General features: G+C 45.2%; 1 protein-coding gene across 3 annotated transcripts; it reads right to left on the bottom strand.

Moving 5' to 3' along the window:
- Positions 1 to 97: 97 nt before the first annotated feature.
- Positions 98 to 21,769, bottom strand: LOC108044390 (tetratricopeptide repeat protein 28). Of its 3 annotated transcripts, XM_017123391.2 has the most exons (8): positions 21,697 to 21,769; positions 20,746 to 20,836; positions 15,903 to 16,091; positions 8,274 to 10,343; positions 6,556 to 7,723; positions 4,666 to 6,340; positions 3,494 to 4,263; positions 98 to 3,430 (listed from the first exon to the last, which is right to left on the bottom strand). In XM_017123391.2, the coding sequence occupies exons 3-8, from the start codon at positions 16,041 to 16,043 to the stop codon at positions 1,701 to 1,703; spliced, it is 7,554 nt and encodes a 2,517-aa protein (XP_016978880.2). In that variant the 5' UTR covers positions 16,044 to 16,091; positions 20,746 to 20,836; positions 21,697 to 21,769; the 3' UTR covers positions 98 to 1,700. The 3 variants fall into 3 exon arrangements, with proteins under 3 accessions (XP_016978880.2, XP_044313856.1, XP_044313857.1); XM_044457921.1 differs by lacking the exon at positions 20,746 to 20,836 and having other exon boundaries at positions 21,697 to 21,762; XM_044457922.1 differs by lacking the exons at positions 20,746 to 20,836; positions 21,697 to 21,769 and adding an exon at positions 21,612 to 21,631.
- Between the last annotated feature and the right edge of the window lie 92 nt (positions 21,770 to 21,861).

The following is a 21,861-nucleotide window of genomic DNA, read 5'->3' as shown; positions in this document are numbered from 1 at the left end:
CACGATGGTCGCAATATCTTAAGTATCCTCTTCATAGTGTATAGTGTTAAATTCTTAAACGTAAGCGAGAAGGAAGGAGCGTGTTAAATAGGGTCTAGACTTATTAAGGCAATGGAACAAAAACGAACTTGACACACAAATTTTTATTGAGGTTTTCAAACTGCTTATAGATATGAATGTGCTGCACTTCGAAAAGAACTAACTATTAAGCTATACAAACCAATTGATTTAGACACGATGATAACTAAGCAAAACCAAAACACAAACTCACCCGCACTTGCTGCAGGAGGCAAGGTACATAAATTAGTATAGTAAAACGATTATGGATTACAAGGACGGAGCGTTCATATATATTCGAGTGTACTGTACAAATGGATTCGGAGATAGATTTTCTTTTTACAACACATTTTGACACTCTACCCAATAGATACGCCTAATATTATTTTAATGTACTTCCAGCCACAATTTAACTAATTAATGTACGGTTTATATATGCTTGCTGCTTTCGACTTTATAGCTAAAATAAAATGGAAAACGAATCACGCCAATGCCTAGATTTCGCTTTTTGTAGTCCCCGTTTATGTTAGCGTAGCAAGCAGCTTTGCCTACCAACTAATTGCTACTCATTATTTATTATTTTGCTATGACTAGAGTATTATAAGGGCGGGAGACGAAAGTTTGTAAAAAGTGCATATTAAATAACGAAATAATAATATGGGTATTATGTGAATGATTTGATGCTGCTCTCAAACCCAAAAGCACAGCACAGCGATTTATAGGTGTGTCATGCTAGCATTTGAAGCAGCTGTAATTTCGAGTGCTTAATTTATATTAGTAATTTATACAATTTATTATACGCAAAAACATGCATTAAATACATACAATATTTAAAAAGATTTAAATGTGAAGGCCAACAAAACACAAAGGTGGATTGATGGAATGGCAAAAAAAATGCGTGAATTATACTAAACAAAAAGAGTAAAAGAAAAGAAACATATTTTTAAATACAGTTTTTTATTTCACATTTTGAATATACACATTGATATAAATATATTGTAGCTATATATATACTAATTATGAAAGTTTATTGTAGGAGTCTTGCAAGCATATTCAATGGCACACAAACGACAAGAAAAACAAAACAAAAAAAACAGATTTTGCGTAGTTAACATTTAAGAATTGTAAAGTGAAGATCCATACATATTTATATATATACAACAACAAAAACAAACAAATGCAGCTATATTATTGCAGCTATATTACTAAATAAATTATAAAACAAAAAAAATCATACACAAAAGATAAATTATTGAAACCTGTAAAAACTAAGTAAAACAAAATAAAATTAGTTACATTAGTTACCAAATCCCAGACAAATTTTTCTGCTTTCGCAAATGACGTATATCAAATTCTATGGAAATGTACGCCAACAGGTTTTCGTTTTTAAATGGGATTTCAGCTTTATTAAAATAAAACAACCTTTTTTGATTATAACAGTTTATTTTTGCTAAGTCATATCATTCTATAAAATCTATTAGTTTAGGGGGATCGTAATAAAGACTTACTAAATTAATTGAATAAATTTTAATCAGTGGCTTGGTTATGAAAATAAATTATCCATAAAATGCGTTCGTTGAGGAATACGAGAAACAATAAATACATGCAGTAATAAATTAATGAAACTAGGGGATTAAGTAGGTCTAGACAAGGCGGGCGGATGAGCAGGTGGCCCCCGAAGTGGCACTCTGTGGTTCCGCTTCGCTTCCTTTGCCGATCCCCACCAGACTAACTGCTCCTCCGGTGGCGCTGGCCAGCACTCGTTTATAGTTGCTGCTGCATTGCGAATCTGCCACCGATCGCCCATCGCCCTCATCCCGTCGACAAAGATCCACGGAGTAGGGAGCTCCCGAAGTGGCCGTGTGAATCTCCAGGCGACGCTCCAATATGTCCGCCGTGGTCAACTCACTGGCCTGCACCAAACTGCTATCGGGCACGTTGCTTAGCCATGGCTTAAGGATGCTCTTCTTTTGAATAGTGGCTGCCTTGCAGCGGCAGATGACATCAGCGGGTTCACCGCAAATGGGGCAGGTGGCTTCGACGGTGGGATCAGTTGAGCCCTCCACATCAGTGCCTCCTCCACCCACCACCGTGGGCATGGTGGCTCCCGATGAACTGCCACTCAGCTCCAGTTCGCTAACCGCATCCACCAGGGTTTTCAGGCCAGCACCCGATTGCGGACAACCCTCACCCATGGCTACCACCTCCTGCTCCTCGTAGTTAGGACTCAAGAGAAGCTTCGACAGTGGCGGAGCCAATCCCAAACCCAGATTACGTTCGTGATAAAGTTCTGAGATGCTGGGTGTAAGTTCGCGGTTCATGTGGCGCATCATGCTGTCCTGAAGGCTTTTGCCACTGGACTTCGAAGCTGGCGGAGCTTCCTCCTGCTTGGGTTCGTTCAACAGATCAGCGTCCGATTGCGAGAAGTACAAGCTGGATGGATTGAAGACCACATTTGAGACCTCCTCCTCCTCTGGCAGGGCCAGTGGCTTCCTTGTGGCTGATCCATTGCTCATGGCATTAGCTCCGCCGGGTGCACTTAACTCCGTCCGTACACTGAGTCTGTCCATGAAGAGAGCATGCTCCTTGTTAACCCGTGCCGCCAGCGAACTTTGGGCACTTCCCAACTTGATCTTCGGTTTGCTACGTCCTCCCACGCCCACACCCAGATTGTGGTAGGTTGGTGGGCGTGGCGGAGGCAGTGGTGGTTGCTGTTGTGGCATGGCTGCACTTACTCCACGTCTCAGGACCGTCGCATGCCCGGATCCCTCCCAATCTGTGGTGCTACTCGCCGAACTGGAGCTATCAGGTCTTCTGCTCATGGTCGTCGATGCCGGAGGAGCTGTTGCCGCTGAACTGGTCTGCGAGTAAAGACTTCTAATGCGCGTCTGATGAGCCAGTGCCAGGGACAAACTGGGATCGGTCACAGGCGGACTCGGTGTGAAGGCGGCATCGCTTTCGCCACCTCCTCCAGGTCGGGAAACCCTCACCGGCGCACGCATGCTGGCATAGCCCAGTCGAGGATTGGATAGACCAAAGCCCGGCTGAGTGGCATAGCCATCAGACAGGGAGTGCTCGCTGTCGGTGGTATTTGCCAAGCTGGAATCCAAGCCGCCTCCACTTGTGCCGCCTGCTCCACCGATGGCTTCAGTTCGTCCGCCATCCGGCTCGCCACGACGTCGCACATAGGAGATGAAAGCACTACGCGGATGAAGTGGGAGTGGCGCCTTAGTGGCCCCATTCACAGAGGGAGTGCTGCTGGCCGCGGGAGGAATTGGTGGAGCATCCAGTTCCGTCTCGGCCAGAGACTCGCAACTGCTGCTGTGGTCCGAATCGAGATTCATGCCGAGATTCTTGGGAGCCTCGCGGGTGTCTAAAGTAAAGTAACCAGATTATTATTAATAAGGAATATCCAACACCATTCTGTATTACTTACCAAATAAGGCGAGGAGCGCCTGCAGCACAAACTGGCATTGTCGGCGATTAGCTTGTTTTCCCGTGCGCAGGATCACTTGGTCCGCACCCACCTCTGTAAGATCGAAGCCCACGGAGGCGAGCAGTTCATGGCACCCTGCCACTCGCCAAAGTCTTACGCTCAATGGCATCTCGATGAAGCAGGACTCGGCGATCACATCCGTCTTGATGGAGCTTGAACTGGAGCCGGGATTTGTGCCCGGGAACTGGGCCAGGATATTTCGAATCACGGCTATAATATCATCGGCGTGCTCGGCACTGTTTACATGGACCAACTTGGCCAGGGCCTGCAGTGTGGCCGGAGTTAGGGCGAGCAGAGCCTGGAGACTGGCGGAGCACTGGGACAGACGCTCCTCGGGATCCGCCTGGGGAAAGAAGACACTGGACGGAATCCCATTGGCAGCCGGTTCGAAGCGGAAGCCCACAGCCATCAGCAGATCCTTCCAGCCGGCAACCGGACCTGCCTTATTCTCGATGCTCTGCTGGGTGGTGTACATGGCGTTCTTCTGGCCACGGTGAATTCGCTGCAGACTCTTCTCCACCAGATGCAGGCAGACACGCAGTGCATCCCGACATCGCTCTGGAGTCCGCAGGAGTTCGCAAAGGGCATGACCCAGAGCCACCTTGTTCGACAGCCTGACATTGCTACCCACCAACAGGAATCCAGCCCAGTTGGCCGGATGGGCAAAGTGCTTCGTATGCTGAACCGTTTGCATGGCTTCAGCCAAGGCCCTATAAAAAATAATCAGGTTATTGATAATAATATTCCAAGCTAATCGAAAGATAATAGTTTATAAATCTAAGCGAGTTCCCTATAAATTTTAACCCACCCAATTTAACTTTACGCAAAATAATAATCAAATCTTTAAAAATCTTAAAAAAACATTAACAATTTGGAATATTGTCGATTCTTAAAAACTACATCGTGTTTAATTGGACTCCCGATGGTAACATATAAATTGTTTTAATAAGGATTAAAAATAAATCTTTCCAATAGTTCTTATTTTAACTTTGCTTATTTTTTGGATATTGACTAATGAATAAATTTATTTTAAGATTTGTTCTTAGGGAAGTTTCTGAGTTAACCTTTACTGAAGAGTACCATTTTCCCTGTAAACTAGTTTTATCACTTACCTAGCTGCTCGGGCACCTTGCAACAAGGCGGAGTAGAAGGCGCGAAGAAGGATCTTGGCCGCTGTTTCCGGAACAGGCCAAAGTGAAATGAGCACGGCTCCGGCTCCAGCCAGAAGCCAACCGCCTGCCAGTTGGGCCACTCCGGCTCCGGTGATGGGTTCCACGGAGTGATATGAACTCAGGACCACCAAACGGGCACTGAGGCGCAACTGGCGCAGTTCTCCGGCTGCCAGGGTGAAGTCCGCCATTTGGGGCTCATGCGGCTCCTTTTGCTGCTGCTGCTCGGCGGTGACCACATCGCCGGGACTCAGGACGACGGCCCCCAACTGCCAGCTGAGATTGGCCGCAAAGTGGATGCACTCGGCGGAGGGCAGTTCGGCCAGAACGGACTCCTTGGTGGCATTGGAACCAGCCAGGGCGGTGGCCTGCAGCATATCAGCCACCATGGCGGCCTCCTGCAAAGCTGCAGGTGATTCTGCTCCAGCCCAGCCCCAACGTTCCGCAAGACTGGATGGAATACGAGGACCTCCCACCACCAGAGCTTTGGGTGGACGCGCTCGATCTCTTCTGCTCTTCGGACGACTTCGCAGCGATTGCAGCGAAGGGGCGGTAAGGATGGCACACCTCTCGGACAGGTATTCCCCATCCTCTCGAGCCGCCCTCAAAATGGCAAAGGGAACCAGATACAGCGAACTATCCAGCACCAGGATCAACTCTCGTCTGCCTTGTCGGTTGGCATTTGCTCCTCCCGCGGGCAGTAGATCATCAAATGGAGCCAACAGCAGATTGTAGAGGGTGTGCAGGCAGGAAGGTCCGCGCCAGGCGGGCAAAGCTGGAGCTCTGCGCGAGCTGCGACTGCCCACGGATCGCGTGGATCCCTGGAGACTGGCCACGGAGCCACCAACCGATCCCAGCGAGAAGAGTGAGCTCAGTGAGTAGTTCGAAGAGTTAAGCAGATGATTGCGGTTCACCATGCGCAGAAAGCCTCCTCCACCGGCGCCTCCTGCTCCGGGGAGATCCTCCAGCAACTGCTCTGTGCTGGCTCGCCAGCCACTTCCGTCTCCTTCGTGGAGGAGACTCTGGGAGTTGACACCCAGATTATCCCGCACCATGTTCACATAGCGCTCCAGCAAACCATTGGCCTGCTGGGAATTGCGCTCTTCTTCTCCACGATCTTGTTCCCGTTCTCGCTCCAGTTCCAATTCCCTCTCCATCTCCAGTTCCTCCTCCTCCTCGCTGAGGGACAAAGGAAGCTGCAAGCTGTGGGCATCGATGCGAGCAGCATGGAACCGCACGATTCCAGCCTGTGGTTGCAGCAACCAGGCGAAGAGCTGCTCCCCAGCCAAGCTGTAGTAAAGCACGGGCATCCTGCCCCGGTTCACTGTCTCCTGAATGGCCTCACTGTTGGCCAACGGAACCTTGGAGCTCTCCCCGCTCACGGCATCTGCTCCTCCACGGGCCTTGCACCTTTCGGCGGCCACCAGGGCATCCTCGTTGCGATTTAGGGCTACCAGAAGGAGCTGGAGCAGGTGGTAACAGCTGGTCTGCAGATCGTAGAGGGCCAGTCGCGTCTCCGGACTTCGCTGTTCGTGGCGAACAGACTCCAACAACTGAGCAGCAGTCTCCAGTTGGAGGTGGGCACCTTCGGCATCGCCAGAGGAGCGAAGGGCAAGACCTATAAGAAAGATAATGAAGTAGGATATGAATGAATGTCCATTAATAAAAAAAAAACAAAGATCCTTGTCAAAATTAGGGATATGCTAAAGCATTTTTGGTCATAAAACGCAACACTTTAGGACTTCTCAATTTAATATTGTTTTCGATATGAGTAAATATTGTTAAACCAAAGCAATCATAATAATTTGTATGTGAAATACATTTTTCACTCACCTAATTGATGTCTTATCTTGGCCTCCTCCTCTGACTTTCCCATGGATTGGGCACTTGCCAATCCCTGGCGCAAATAGTCCACCGCCTGATTGTGTTGCTCCAGTTGGTGGTGAACCCTTCCGAGGGCCAAGCAGGCCATCGCCTTGGCCAATCTATCCGAGCTCAACTCCAATTGCCGCTCGTAGCACTTGAGGGCTTCCGCCTGCTCGCCCAGGGATTCGTGGACGGATCCCAGATTGCTCAGGGCCCGGGCCTGCAAGGCGGGAGCGGAGAGTTCCGTGCAAATCTGCAGATCCTGCCGGTGCAGCTCCAGTGCCTCCGAGTGCTGACCCATCCGCTGCTGCACCTGACCGAGGGCGCACATGGCATCCGATTCAAGGGCGCGGTCTTGCAGTCCCTGCGCCAACTCACGCTGATGCTCCAGGCAGTTCAGCGCCTGGGCATGATTCCCCAGGGCGGCATGGACATGGCCCAGGTCACCATAGGCCAGTGCCTTGATCTCTGCACTGTGCAGCTCGTGGGCCACCACCAGACGCTTCTCGAGGCAAACCAGAGCCGCCGGCAGTTGACCCAGTGCCCTGCGTGCCTGACCCAATCCTCGATAGGCGCGCTCTTGATCCCGATGGCTGGTCAGACCCAAGGCCAGTTGAAGCTGCCGATCGTGACACTTTAACGCTTCCTCGTAATCACCCAATGCGGCATAGCAATCTCCCAAATGTCCCAAAGCTCGAGCACGATCTGCTTGGGTGGAAGGCAGCGACACACGTTCCAGAGTTCCCAGTTGCGCCTCTAGGCAACCAATGGCCGCTTCATAGTGGGCCATGTTAAGACGGGCGATTCCCAGGTTTCCATGGGCTTGGGCCTCCACTGCAGCATCCCGCTGCTCCTGCGCTCGCTCCAGTTGCTCCTGGTAGCACTTTACTGCATTTGTCCAGCTGCAGAGGGCCATGTGAACTGCTCCCAAGTGTCCGTGGGCGCGGCACTCCCCGGATAAGTCACCCAGCTCCTGGCGCAGTGTCAACTCCTGGGTGTGATGACCCAGCGCCTTGTCCCAGCGCCTCATCAGTCGATGGGCCAATCCCAGAGCTCCACATGCAGCCGCCTCCATAGAACGATCGCCAGCAGCCCGGGCCAAAGCCAGTTGACGTTGGTACAACTTAATGGCCTCCTGGAGTGGATAAAACAATTATTTAATTTTTTAATTTTAATTTTAGGAGTGTCCTTAAAACTCTTGGCCTTAGAAATATTTTTTTTATCCGATATTATTTAACACATAAATAATTGGTTTATTTCTTGTTTAATCTTTCGAATCTTCTTATTTGAATACATAACGCTTTACAAATTTCTAAGAGCGCACTATATCAACACTTTGAAAGCCTTTATTATTCTTATCTTATTCTGCGTTATTTAAAGTATATTTATGAAATATAACAAATTATTTAATTTATCTGTATATTGCTTTGGATATTAATAGCTTTTTTATTGACCTAGGAACATGAACGAGACTTTTTAAATTTTTATTTATATTTTTATTTGTTCAAAATAGTTTATTAATTGTATGTGTTCTAGGGATTAACAATAAATTGATCAAAATACAGACTTCTTCTAGATCTCAAAAAACAAATATTTATTGTTGAGCATTAATATATATATATAATATATAATAACATTTTTGTTAATAACCATTGGTTTGATCCGGGATTGGGTTGATCACTTACCTCATGTGATCCTGTCCTTATTAGGATATCTCCAATGTTTCCCAGGGCTCTGAACTTGGCAGGGAGTTGGTTGGTGGCATGGGCCACCGCCAGGAACAGCTGCTGGCACTCCAATGCGGCGGCGGTGTGTCCCAGAGCGAGATGGGCCAGTCCCAGGTTGCAGTAGGCCCGTCCCATGTTGGGTCGATGCTGCGCATCCTTGGCCAGGGCCAGATCCTGGTCGTAGTACCGCACAGCCGCGCGGTAGTTGCCCAAACAAAAGTGGGCGTAGCCGAGCAGATGACACGCCTTGCCCTCGGCGGCCACGTCACCCAGTTCCTGGGCGAGCATCAGGTAGCTCTCGTAGTGTGGCACCGCCTCCTCGTACTCCTGCCTTCCGCTGAGGCAGTTGCCCAGATTGAGCAGGGCACAGGCCTCGCCAGCGGTGTCCTTCAGGGATCTGGCGGTGGCCAGGTGCGCCCGATAGTGGGTCAAGGCCGCATCATGGGCACCCAAGGCCTGATAGGCCACCGCCAGATTACCATGCGTGGCCGCCTCTGCACTGCGATCGTGCACCGCCTGATTGATGGCCAGTTCCTGCTTGTGGTACTTCACCGCCGCCTCGTAGGATCCCGCCACGTGGGCCATCCTGGCCATGTTCCCGTACGCCCTACCCATTCCCGTGCGATCGCCCAGGGAGCGGGCAATGCCCAGATGGGCCTGGTGCAGCTTCAGGGCGGCATCGTGGGAGCCCAGCATCTGGTAGACAATGCCCAGATTGGAGCACGCCCTGCCCTCGCCCAGTTTATCCCTGGCCGCCAGGGCCATGGCCAACTGACGCTCGTGGAATCTCTTGGAGGCACTGGCATCGCCGGCACAACGCGCCGCATGACCCAATCCCGCATAGGCGGCCGCCTCCATGGACCGATCCCCCAGAGCCTGGGCTATCCGGAGCACCTGCTCGTGACAGGCCGCCGCCTGGGTGAACTGCCTCCTCTGGTGGTGGGCCGATCCCAGATTGGAGTACGCCCTGGCCTCCTCCACCTGGTCGTGCAGCTTGCGGGCCAATCTCAGGTGCTGCGAATGGCAATCCAGGGCCGCTTCACATTCTCCCAGGGCCAGATAAACCGCTCCCACATTGCCAATCTCCCGCGCCTCCTGCAATCGATCTCCCAGTTGCTTGAACAGCTGGACACATTGTTTGTGGGAGGCCAGGGCATTGGGGTAATCCCCGCTCGCCGTGTATACGTGACCCAACGAGGTCAAGGCAGCCGCTGCCGCCTGCGTGTCCTTGCACTTCATGGCCAGAACGAGTTGGTAGCGATGCGCTGTTAGGGCCTCCTTGTGGGCTCCTTGACTGAAGTAGGCCGAGCCCAGATTGCCATGTGCCCGGCACTCGCCCGCCGTGTCTCCCAAGGATTTGGCCACCGCCAGATCCTGCTGCATGTAGCCAATGGCCTGGTCCAGCTGATTCAAAGCCCAGTGAGCGGAACTCAAGGCGCTGAATACGGAACCCCTCAACTTCAATGAGCAACTGCCGATCCGCAGAGCTGCCTCCAGAACGGACACCGCCGCCGGATACTGGGCCGCCTGGAGGAGCTCCTGGCCCACCACCGAGCTGACCACGAACGGCGACTCCTGCAGCTGCATGGTGCGCAGCTGCTGCAACGTGGGCTCCAGTGCCGTTCGCAGGGGACTCTTCAATGAGGCTTCCACGAGGCCCCCCATCAGCTGCTTGTTGGCCGGTTCCTGGGCCAAGCCGGAGGCGAAGGATGCCAGTGCCTCGCCATATCGACCCAGGCACTGGAGTGCCACGCCCTGCCGGAAGTACGCCTTCGGCCACTGGGGACACAAGTCGCGCGCCTGCGTCGCATCCTGCAAGGCGGCTGCAAACTGACCCTGTTTCAGCAGGGCCGCCGACCGATTGCTGTACAGGATGTGGTTGCCCGGATCCAGCTGCAGGGCATCCGTGTAGAGCAGCACCGCAGTGCCGAAGTCACCGCTCTGGCAGGCGGCGTTCGACTGACGCACCTTCTCCAGGAAGAGGGCGCGGTTCGCGGCGGGCAACTCCGGCGTGCATTCCGGCTCGTTCTGCGGAGAAATAAAACAAGGACAGGGAAAGGATTACTAAAAAAATAATAATAAATTTTAAAATATAATACCAAAAATGTTCCTTGAATTCTGAAATGCAGTGAAGCAGGTATTTTCTATTTGCGTTGCAAACAGTTTTGCAATTTTATGTGTAACCTATTTATCAATCTTAAGCTTTGGTAGGATAAAACCTAACATACATTTGTTAATTGTAAAAATTTTATTTAAAGTTCTAAGAATAAAACTGCAACATGTTACTACATACTACATTTTTCATATGCTTTTCTCCCTGTGCAGGAGATCAAAGTTAGCATTGATTAGGGCCAAATTACTGGGATAAGGAACATTCCACAATGCGATGGGCTAAGTAGAGCAATAAACACAACTGTACAAAAGTGGAGGAGAAACGAAAGGCAGTAGAGGATTTGCAGAATTGAGGGAGAATCTGGATGATTGCACATCTGCCGCTGTTATTGGGAAGTACAGTGGGTTAAAGTAGCGATTTGCTAAGGATACCTTTATTATCAATTGCAAACTTACTTAAATAAAAGTTTTAACTTTTAAGTAAATTTGGAATTTATAATAAGATAATTATAATAATAAGTACAAAACATTATATTCCAAAAAATGTGAAGATAGTTATGGTACTTTTTAAATTTTACTAAGCTTTAATTTTCTTTTAAAAATACGTATTTAAGTTCAATAAAACAAAGTTAGAATAGAAAATTTAAATTAAAAACTGACTGCTGTGGCAGGGCTATTAGAATGCATAGATAAATCTCTTGGATGTGCACCAATTGTATATTTCGAATGAAAAGATTTCTGTACCCACATATATTCCAAGGTCCTTGTTTTGTACTTTTAAACAATATATTTCAATTTTATTATCCCTGCTTATCCCGTAAGACATTTTCCAGATAAAAACCAGCCGGATGACGATGACCCACTGTGCCGTCGTCACTGGGTTGTAATTATGTTAAATGCCGACGCACCAGCTTGGCGGCTAAGTCGGCTGCCCTCGGAACACAGGTATACTATAGGTATGCGGCCACCGAGTCACGTTTCCCGGCCAACTGCTGTTGGCTCACAGCTCACAGTTCGCAGCTCGCAGCTCGAAGACCAGAGCTCACAGCTCACAGCTCCCGATCCTGTTCGCTGGCCATCAAATGCGGAAGCAATTCCACGAATTCGTGGCCCAAGAACTGAGCCACGACTGGTGGTGAATCAGTAGCTACTGGCTAGAGTTGAGGCCTTTTTTGGCATAGGCCACCGATGGCCATGGTCACGGCCACATCGCCGGGATGTTGTGAGACGAGACCGTGACAACGACGTGAAAATTTTTACATATTTTTTGAAGCAATTAAATGCAATGAGTATGCAAATGCATTAGGCCAGCACCGAAACGGCGACCGAGTGCCAGTCTCAGTGCCAGTCCTTGATAGGAAACGTGGCCGGCAAGTGCTGATGCTGATGCTGCAGCCTTCGCTGGCGGGGCGTGAGTCTCGGATAACGTGCTTAGATTGGCCTTCTGGCCGGACCTGGCCAGCTCCGAATAAATCAGCCAGCTACAAAGTATCTGACAGATGCAGAACGCAATTTTCGTCTTATGCAGCTTATAAAAGCCGGCAACGGACTTGGCCCCAGCGATAAGTCCCAAATGAAGAGGGCGTTACCAAAAAAACCGAACAAAAAATAAAAGAAGGAAAGAACGGCCAAGTTTGGAAAGCATCGCTCAAAATACCCTTGCAGATGCAAAACAAATTTATTTTAAGTTAATGGATTAGCTTTTATCAATGGAAAATAGAAAAACTTTGTCGGCAGATTCCAAAAAATCCTGAAGAATTCTGTTATTGGATTCAATGAATGAAATTTAGCTATTTGATGATGACCAAATGGTAAATGGTAACTATCTTTTTGAAACCATATTTAATACAGAATTTTATCCCAAATCCAAATGAATAAATTGCGTAAAAACAAAAATATGTTTTATTTATATGTGACGCAGATCAAAAATATATTCATATTTTTTAGGGTTGGGTTCATTTAGCCAAAACTTTTCTTGTAAATTATGAAGCCCTCTGCAAGGGTATTCAAAAGAACACAAACTCTTCGCTGTGGAGCGTTGGCGGTACTAGCCGAGTAGATCTCGCAGACAAGATTGCGGGGCTGCTGCCGATGGTCAAAGGCAAATAAACACGCACAGAGGAACATGCCCTCGAAACGGCCGACGAAGATCTCCGGCGGAAGGGAGCGCCGTTCTGAGTATCCAGACATCCAAACGGAATGGCATTAGCAGATGTTATCACTTTGACTAAAATAATAATAATAATAGCTGGCAGTCGGACAGAGTTGGGGGAACTTGAGGCGGAATGCCGATGGATTAGGATAAGCTCAAACTGTGGGAATGCTGAATATGAATAACGTGATACAGCGATGACAGATGGCAGGCATTTCTTTGAAGTAAGTGAGTGGAGTTTGGAAAAGCTTTTACAGCTACGATTGGGAGCATGCTATAAGCTAACCTTTTTCTTTTCTTAAATAAGCTAATGTATCCTAAAAACGAAACACAAAATGTTCTTAATTTGATGAATATAATCTCTTTTAAAGAGTTTACCACCGCTTTTCCTAAACTCTTTTCAAGCATTTCTTTCCTTTACTGGATAAACTCAGGATTAGTACCAAGATCACTGGCTTGGGAAAGCTCTTCTCTCTCTATTTGTGTCTTCTAATTAACTGCCTTTCTTTCTTTTCTGGAGGGTAGGAATCTCAGTGGATCTTTTTCTCCATTTTCTGCCCTTTCGCTCCGTTTTTGTTGCGCCGTGCTGTATGTCAATTTAGGAATTGGCGCCCAAATGGCACATAGAGAAGTCATGTAAAGTGATACGCTAGCTGGCTCGCTTCGGCAATTCCAGCTAAATTGGCAACAGCAGCAGCCACACGGTCAACTGCAGCAGCAGCATCCCAACAGCAACATCAGCAACCCAACAGCAACATCAGCTAAGCAACAGCAACATCAGCAAACCAACAGCAACAGCAGCATTTTAGAAAATAGTCGAAGACGGACAAGAATTTTATGCAATGAGAAAGGGAGAAAAAGCGGGTAGAGAAAGGAAGTCGGCGGTGGAATTCAGGAATGTAAGAGAAAAACCTGCGATTCGAGAACTGGTCGCCGTTTCTTGGCTGTCCGCCCAGCAGCAAGAGCAGCAACAAAAAAAAACAGCGCTCAGTAAGACAAAAAGTGGCACCCATAGATGCACTCGGGCGGCTGCCTGGAACCAAACGGGCTAGTATGTGTTAGCCAACTTGGTTTCATATATATGTATATGTGGTTATATATGTGTGTTAGCCCCAGTGGCTGGACGGAACGGAGCATCGATAAAGTTCGCCGCATTGGAATGCGAACAATTTCACGATTGCTTGTGGCGCACATTGGCATGTTTTGCGCTCAACTCGAGAATTTTGTTGCAATTTAACGCGTAATAAAATAATTAGCTACGGGCAGGGGTCCTAGCTTCTTCCTAAAAATCGCACACGCTGCGCGGATAATCCCAGATTATCCCATTGGAACGTAGGCAGGAAGTCAGGCACTAGGCACCGCCTTTTATAAGCTTTTTATGTACTTATTTGGTATTATTATACCTCTGCAGGGGTTTTAAAATTTCAGTTAAAAGTTTGCAACGCAGTGATAATAATATTTCAGACCCTTTAAAGTATATAGATTGTTGATCAGCACCACCAAACTATGCAAAAGGTTTTATTTCTGGTGCCGGTAATATATAAGTCGAAACGGGCCGGATCAGAAAAATGGCTTTGCCAAAAAATGTCTAAAAACCTGCACCTTTAAGCCCATATCTTTTCTTACACACATCCGATTTCAATGTGGCATATTCCTAAATGATTGTGGCTTAATTCCCTAAATATGTGTATATTCATCTTGGTTTGTATTTTTGGGCCGATTTTTCGTCATTTTTATGAGCTTACCCCTTTCCAAATTTTCGAAAAATGGCTTTGCAGAAAAGTGACCAAAAACCTGTACTTCTAAGGCCATATCTTTTCTTACACACATCCGATTTCAAAACGGCATATTCCTAAATGATTGTGGTTTAATTCTCTAAAAATCTGTATATTCATCTTGGTTTGTATTTTTGGGCCGATTTTTCGTCATTTTTATGATGTTACCCCTTTGCAAATTTTCGAAAAATGGTTTTGCTGAAAAGTGACCAAAAACCTGCACTTCTAAGCCCATAACTTTTCTTACAGACATCCGATTTTAAATTGGCATACCTCTAAATGATTGTCGTTTAATACTCTAAATATCTGAATTCTGGTTTTTTGGTAATTTTTGAAAAATGGCTTTGCTGAAAAGAGACCAAAATCCAGTACTTCTCAGCATATTACTTTTCTTACAGACATCCGATTACTCAGTGGCATATTTCTAAATGACTGTGTTTAGTTCTCTAAAAATCTGTATACAAAAATTAATATTGTAGCACGATTTTCAATTTCGGTGTCAGAATTGATTTAATTTAAGATTAAAATTAAATTAAAGTCCCTCGCTTGCTTATCTCATCATTCGTCTGTTTAGGCTTTAATGGGAACTGACATTAGTCTGGAATTTATGCACTCATTTAGCTGCTGTATCCCCCACTTCGCTGGCCACCAACCCAAAATTCCTGGCCACGCTTCTCAGATCGCGGAATCTGGGGGAATGGGATGGGTATGGGTATGTGGATGGGGCTTGCGAATGGGAATTGGAATGGGAATGGTCACTTCCTATCGTCCGTCTAGCTGCCAAAGGGACACTCGAAAGGCAGGCAGAGGCAGTCAGTCAGTCAGTCAGTAAAGTCGGCGAGACAGGCCGCAGGGGTCTGGATGCTCGACTCCGACTCCCTGATGCTGGATTCCGAATTCTGGACTGGTCCGTTGCGGAGACAGGGCCTGAAACTTATCCAACATCGTTGACGTTGTCGTCTGTTCCTCAAGTTGTTGGATCTTTTTTTGTTCTTGCCCATGACATGACAGCGCGGAATATGATGAAAGGGCCGGGCAAGGAGTCAGGGTCAGGAGCTGGGGTTAGTCAAAGTCCCCGTCCCCGTCTCAGTCCCAGTACCAATCCCAGTCCCAATCCCAGTCGCAATTCATGGGGTTTTGCGTTTTGGCATTTTTATCTCCCTGCTCGGCTGGGCTTTTGTTTAATTTGGCCCTTGTAGCTTAGCCCTTTTGTAGTCTTGCCGCTGAGTTAATCAACATTGAAATCATTTTGCCATCATTTTGATTATTGCCCCTGATTGTTTTTTTTTTTTTTTGCTTTTCCTGTTGCGTCTGGGTTTCACCTTATGTCTCTGCCTCATCTCTTTGTTGAACTTTGGAGAGCGTAATGCCTGATTAAGTTTTATATATATTTGAAGGCCATAAATAATTGTCATGGTGTTTGAACTGCAAACTGGAAATACATGGCCGGCAAACATGTTTTTGGGCAGTAGAAACGGAGAGGCTGTGTGGCAGCTTCCAAAACAATAATTGAACAATAATTCGATTTCCTTTCGCCTTTCGACTTACCTCGGAGAAATCCCGCTGCGACATCTTATTCAGCAGCTGCTCGCCAGCGACGGCAATTTTGGCATTGTTCTCATTATTAGTGGCGTGATTATTTGCATTAAAGTTTAATGGCAAATTTATAAGGTTCTCATAATTCGTCATTTGTGTGCCAGCGAGGAATCATTAAAGCGCCCTCTGATCTCTGCGTTTCTGTAAACAAAAGAAGTGGTGTATGTGGTGTTTATTTATAGAGCGATTTCGCAAAACAAAAAAATAAAAAGGAAAATAAACAAAAGCAAGAGCCCCCGACAATGAGACTTTCAAATGCCAGGGAATTCTAGGGATCCAAGGGACGCCTCTTATGCAAATATTGGCCGATCCTCAGCCGCAGTCACATAAACTTGACAATTGAATGTGGCCATAAATTTGTGCGATCCGCAGACCCCTTCATTCTTTGCCCCCACTTCTAAAAACAAAAAAACAAGACTTATCCGCGCACAGTGGCCTCAGCATCGGTGAGAATTCTGTTTCCACTTTGGGTTTTGGGTGTCGACTTTGGGTTGCGAGATTCTGATTGCGCCATTCACTTGCCAGCGGCGCCTGCCTATCATCAGCATCGGAATTGGAAACCGCCTCTTCCCTTCGAATTTGTTATCATTTAATTGGCTCGCCTTCTAGAGAAAGTTGCAAAGCAAACAAGAAACTGTAATTAAAAGCACCGAAATCAATTAAGTCGCTTTTCACAAGCGGAAATTCGCAGACCCTGAGTTGCGATTTGATCCATTCTCTCATGTGGCAATAGTGCGCGTCTTTTAATGGGCTTCCATTGTTGGCCAGAAGCCATAGATACGGCCATAATTGAAATGTTAGGCCCCGTGACAAGCGAGTTGAGTGACAGGCCGAGGAAAACCGCAGTCACCATGGATCCCTGGAAAAGTGCATTCCCCCTGCACTCGTTTCAGCGCACTGCCTTGGAATTCTAATGAAAAAGTCGACAGTTTGGAATTCCCAGAGTCGAATTTTATTGAGTGCACAATACACATTGGCCACAGGCAATTATGTTTTCGCTCTGGCATATTTTTATGATCGTTGCCGTGCTCTCAATTCACTGCTATCACCGAGAAAATAGCCAACAAATAGGCATAAAAAAAATCATAAACCGTATGAATGCTGAATGTCATAAAGCGCTTATCAATTGGTCAGCGTCTGTGTGGCGGCACCTTTAACAGTTCGCTTTTATAGCTTTTATTGGAGGTGTTGGTATTTTCCTTTGATTGCTCGCCTCTTTTTTCTTGCACAATTATCATTCGTTTCTGCGACTGCGAGTTTTTGCTAGCTTTTAACGATTATGATGCCCGGTTTCATTGCAAATGAGCTAATTTAGATGACTTAATGGTTTTATAATTGTACTTGGTCGCAGCTTTTTATGGCAACGGTTTCTGTTTTTGTATGTGAGCTGCATTATGATGCCCGCTTTTTCAGGTGGGCGAATTATACGCTATTGTTTGAGTTTTTTGCTGACGAATCTACAAGTTCGTGTCCTAAGTCTTTTGTATTTTTTTAAGTTGCTTGGAAATAAAGTCATATAGACAAGGTTTGTAAGTTAAACAAACAGAAAATAGACAGATATTATAGGTTGTTATCTTATAAAATATGTTCTCTTTTAATTTCTTTTCAAAGTTATGATTTCTAATTTTTTTTTTGTCGAACGATTTGCTTTTATGTCCAAAAATATAAATAAACAATATTTTTTTTTAGCTTTATTGAGAATTTTAATGAATAGGCACTTAATTGGTAAATAAAAAGCAAAAGCAATTTAGTAAAAAAAGTTAAAATAACGAAAAAATGGTTACTTCTAAATCCTTTTACACTTTCAATAAGTATTTCACATTAACAACTATTCTCATTCATTTATCTTATGTATCCATTCTTACCATCTACATACCATGTTTTGCGATTAAGGAAACACATTTTTTATCGACCCAAATAAGGCATACTTCGTAGTTTCTTGTCTCTTTTTGTAGCTAATGAACTCTCACAGTTTATTTGCGCCTAAAAGTCAACAAATGCCACACCACAACAGCACCACCAAGCACCGACAAGAACCGCTTTGAATTGCTTTTGTCAGGTCATTAGCGTTGACTAAAGTCGCCTTAACTTAGACTCCTTTGGAACGGGCCAATACCTCTCCCCCCACCCCCTTTTCTGGCCACGCCACTGTCACAGTAACAAAGTGTTGCAACAACGTTGCATTTGGCTACGTTGGCGGTCGTTTAACGAGCACAAAACCCAGCCTTGGGCAACATGAAGCAACAACAACACGGAGGAGAAGAAGGACTCGTCTCCATCACCCGAAAAAAACATGACCACCGATGGTTCAGAAGAGGCAGGGGGCTTGCTGAGACTTTATTACAACTTCTATAAATGATTTCCGCTATTAAAGTGAAACATTTTTGCATAATTTTTCACTTAGAAAGGACAACAAGTAACAGCACCAACGAAATCGATCAAGAGCAGGGGGTCGGTTGTCGGGTGGCGGGGGAATTCCTCACGCTTCATGAGGCCCGCCAGGTATGCCCGAAAATTCCACATCACAACGCCTACCCAGACCCAGACCCAGACCGATATACTCGTGATCCGAGTTAAGGGCCGCCTGCCAGTCCTCGTTCATCGTCATCGTCAACGTCTTCTTCGGTCGGTTTTTGATAATGCCTCCTCCTCCTCCTCCTCCAACTCCATCTCCATCTGAGGACCCCTCCTCCGAATCGCGTCCATCTCGTAACCTGTTGAAATGTGTGACAAATTGGGCGTAAAGAGGCCTCCGTCCTTCCCCTTCCCGAGATTCTGTCCCATTAAACCCCCGAGCATGAAACGTGGGCGTGACAGCACCGATTTTAGTTCAGATTTTTTTAAGGCTTTTCTTTCGCACAAAAGACCGAAAAATATATGTTTCGTGCAGAAATTGAGTCATAAATTATTATGTTTATTAAATTTTGAGTTTAAGTGCGGCTCGCGGTATGAATTTATATATAATTATATGAGCTTAGTAAAAAAATATATAATGAGCCCATACGCTTAATGAAATAAAATCAAACGCATAAAAATGTCCAGCAATAAAAAAAGTTTAATCTTTAACTTTTTAAAACAAATGTATACATAGATGAAAATATTTTCAAAAAATCAGAAGTGATCACGCCGTTTATACATTTTTAAAATTCTGTTCATACTTTATTGTAGAAATTCATATAACCAATCTGATTTTATCTCAGTTTGATTTACGATACTTTCTTGGTAAAATAAAATATAAAATACATGCCCTCCATCTGTTAAAATCCATTCACAGTTGAATTTCCCAGGGTTTTAATCGTTTTCACTTTCCCCCTTAAACGGCCGCGTCTTTTTCCACACATTGGACACTTGTTAACGGACAAATCGGCAACAAAATTAATCACACAACATGAGATGTGTTGCGGCTAAAAGGTGTTTATGTTTTTTCGTAGGCTTTGCTTTTTAGCAGCCGTAACTGGCATCTTGTACAATTTCTTAAAAACTCATTAAAATTGTTGGCTGGCAGAGAAACATACATAGTAGAGATACATATTTCCCAGCTGCCACAACATTAAAACAGCATTGAATAGAAAAAGGAAACAAGGCGGACGAAAGAAGAAAGATGCAGGCAAGCCAAACGAAAAGCAATTTTAATGAAGCCAAAGTCGCAGTCACTTGTTTGCAGTTGCTGCTGCTGCTGTTGCATTTGCAGTTGTTTCTGTGGCAGCCCGCATTGTTGCTGCCTTATAAGCACGGCATGCATTTGTTGCCCGCAATGCGAGTGGCACGATGTAATTGACATCATTAGACTAAAGCGCAGCGGGTTCGACTAGAAAGTGGCCGGCTCTTCCTCTTCCTTCCCGGCTGCGCGGCACCGTTAGCCATATAACCGTTCTACGGTCGATTCAAGCCACCCACTGCAAGTTTGTGTCCTAAGTCTTTTGTATTTTCTTGGAAATTCTTTTCAATAAAATTTTATGGCAAACAATATGCTATTAGATTATTTTATAGCAAATCATTTTTTTGCTTTCACGTTATTTTAAATATAAAAATAGTATAAAATTCATTTCAAATATAATATTTAAATATTTAAATAATAATTTTAATTTAAACAATTTAAAGTTTTATTTATAATCATATTCTTGAATAGTAATTTCTTGACTGATTATTCAATATGTTTCGATAAGTAACTATTAAAACATATGGAACAAGTTCGTGTCCTAAGTCTTTTAAGTTTTTGAGGAATATCTTTTATCTGTGTAGCATAAATATTTTCAAGAAAATGAAAAAAAGAATACTCAATGAAGAGCTTTGTTTAAGCTATTTGTGCAGAATAACTAAAACTGATCCATTTTAACGGATTACAAAATGTTCAATTTGGCATGTTCGTGTCCCAAGTCTTTTATATTTATTATGATTTGAGCTATTTGCTAGTTTTAAAGGCCAATAAAGTTAGAAACTGAATGAGTTAAATAATAAACATTAAAGTTTAAGAACTTTTTTATTCCATCGAGCTCCAATGCAATCGAAATAGGTAGACTAAAGTCAAACTACAAAGATACCCCTGCCCTCCACTGCACCGTTACCTCGATTACCATTCCACGGACCGCACGACCCACCGCGATGAGGAAAATCCCAAGGAACCCCACCGCGAGCCAACGAGGGCCCAATTATGCAAATTATTAAATGAAAATAAAATCTAATATAATTATATCGTGCTGGAGATTCGAATTCCTAATGCCATTGTCACATAAATTTCGAGTTTAAACATTTTCGGTCCAGACTTTCGTTGGGAATTTATGGGATTCATGCTCACCATGGAATGTTGCTGGAGACTGGAAACCGCTTGCTTTGTTCTCCACTCACTTCTTTTCTTTTTATTGTTTCTCGCTTTGTTTTATCACAGGCTGCAGAATTATTTTGAATTAATTTAATGGGTGAAAATGTGGCACATAAAAAGGTAATTATACGGAATTAGAGCAAACTTGATTGCAATTTTCTAACGATTAAGTTGGCAATGGGTCAATAATCATACCTAACGATCAGATTGGCTTAATGAATGCACTCAAATTGATTAATTTGCTTTTATATGAGACCGTTATTTGCTTGCTTTTCGCAAGTTTTGTTTAAGTATTATATAAATTTGAAAACTTATGCAGCTGTCGTGGTTGCATAAATTAAAAATTCATTTTTATGCCTCTTATGTGTCATTTTGGTTAGTAATTTATGTAGAATACGGCTTGGCCAACAACAAGAATCAGAAGAAGAAGAAGACCAAGGAGAAGTCGCACTCACTCACACACACACAGTTACAGAAACACAAACGCGGGTCAAACAAGTCAAGCAACTTTTTTTCATCTCTTTGGCCAATCTTCGGATTGCCTTCCTTTTTTCTTCATTTTTTCCCCTTGTTATTAGTAGCATTTACTTAGGAATGCACCAAAGCGAGAACGTTTCGGAAAAATTACAACAGCCACAAGTGCACAAGTGAAAAAATCAGTTGGAAAACGCTTTTGGCCTGGTTTCCAACGGAGAAAGAGAGCAAAAAGGGGGAAGAGAGAGAAAGAGAGAGATCCATAATTCCCGATCGCGAACAGATGTCAAAGCTAGTGGTCGAGTTCAAAGGCCGTTGCCGAAAATCTCCCAGCTTTTTGGCCCGCATTTTTTCGCAACTTTACTGACTTTTCGCTTTTGTTTTTTATTATTTGGCTTGGCCAACAACAAATTTGCAACAGCCATCGCTACACACACACTAACACACACTCACAGGTTTTCTTGTTGCTCGAAACGGAGTCCGCGTTTTTCTTTACTTGTTGTACGAGCCGCATGCAAAATTCAACTGTGCCGTGAAAATCGAGATTTGAGTCGAGAGAGCGGCTTGAAAAACAGGTACACAACTATGTGGCGCCACAAAATCCATTAAAAGAAACTG

Source organism: Drosophila rhopaloa, unplaced genomic scaffold, assembly GCF_018152115.1.
Source record: "Drosophila rhopaloa isolate 14029-0021.01 unplaced genomic scaffold, ASM1815211v1 contig_163, whole genome shotgun sequence".
Taxonomy (NCBI): Eukaryota; Metazoa; Arthropoda; class Insecta; order Diptera; family Drosophilidae; genus Drosophila; species Drosophila rhopaloa.
The sequence above is the reverse complement of the archived record's forward strand: the minus strand, read 5'-3'. Positions and strand labels throughout refer to the sequence as shown.

What these genes read in the sequence shown, in the direction of transcription:
- LOC108044390 (XM_017123391.2), bottom strand. Translation starts at nt 16,043, where the DNA reads ATGACGAATTATGAGAACCTTATAAATTTGCCATTAAACTTTAATGCA. An exon ending in TAAGGACAGGATCACATGAG is followed by an intron (nt 7,724 to 8,273) that starts GTAAGTGATCAA and finishes TATCCACTCCAG; the next exon opens with GAGGCCATTAAGTTGTACCA. An exon ending in CAAGGTGCCCGAGCAGCTAG is followed by an intron (nt 4,264 to 4,665) that starts GTAAGTGATAAA and finishes TATTTTTTATAG; the next exon opens with GGCCTTGGCTGAAGCCATGC.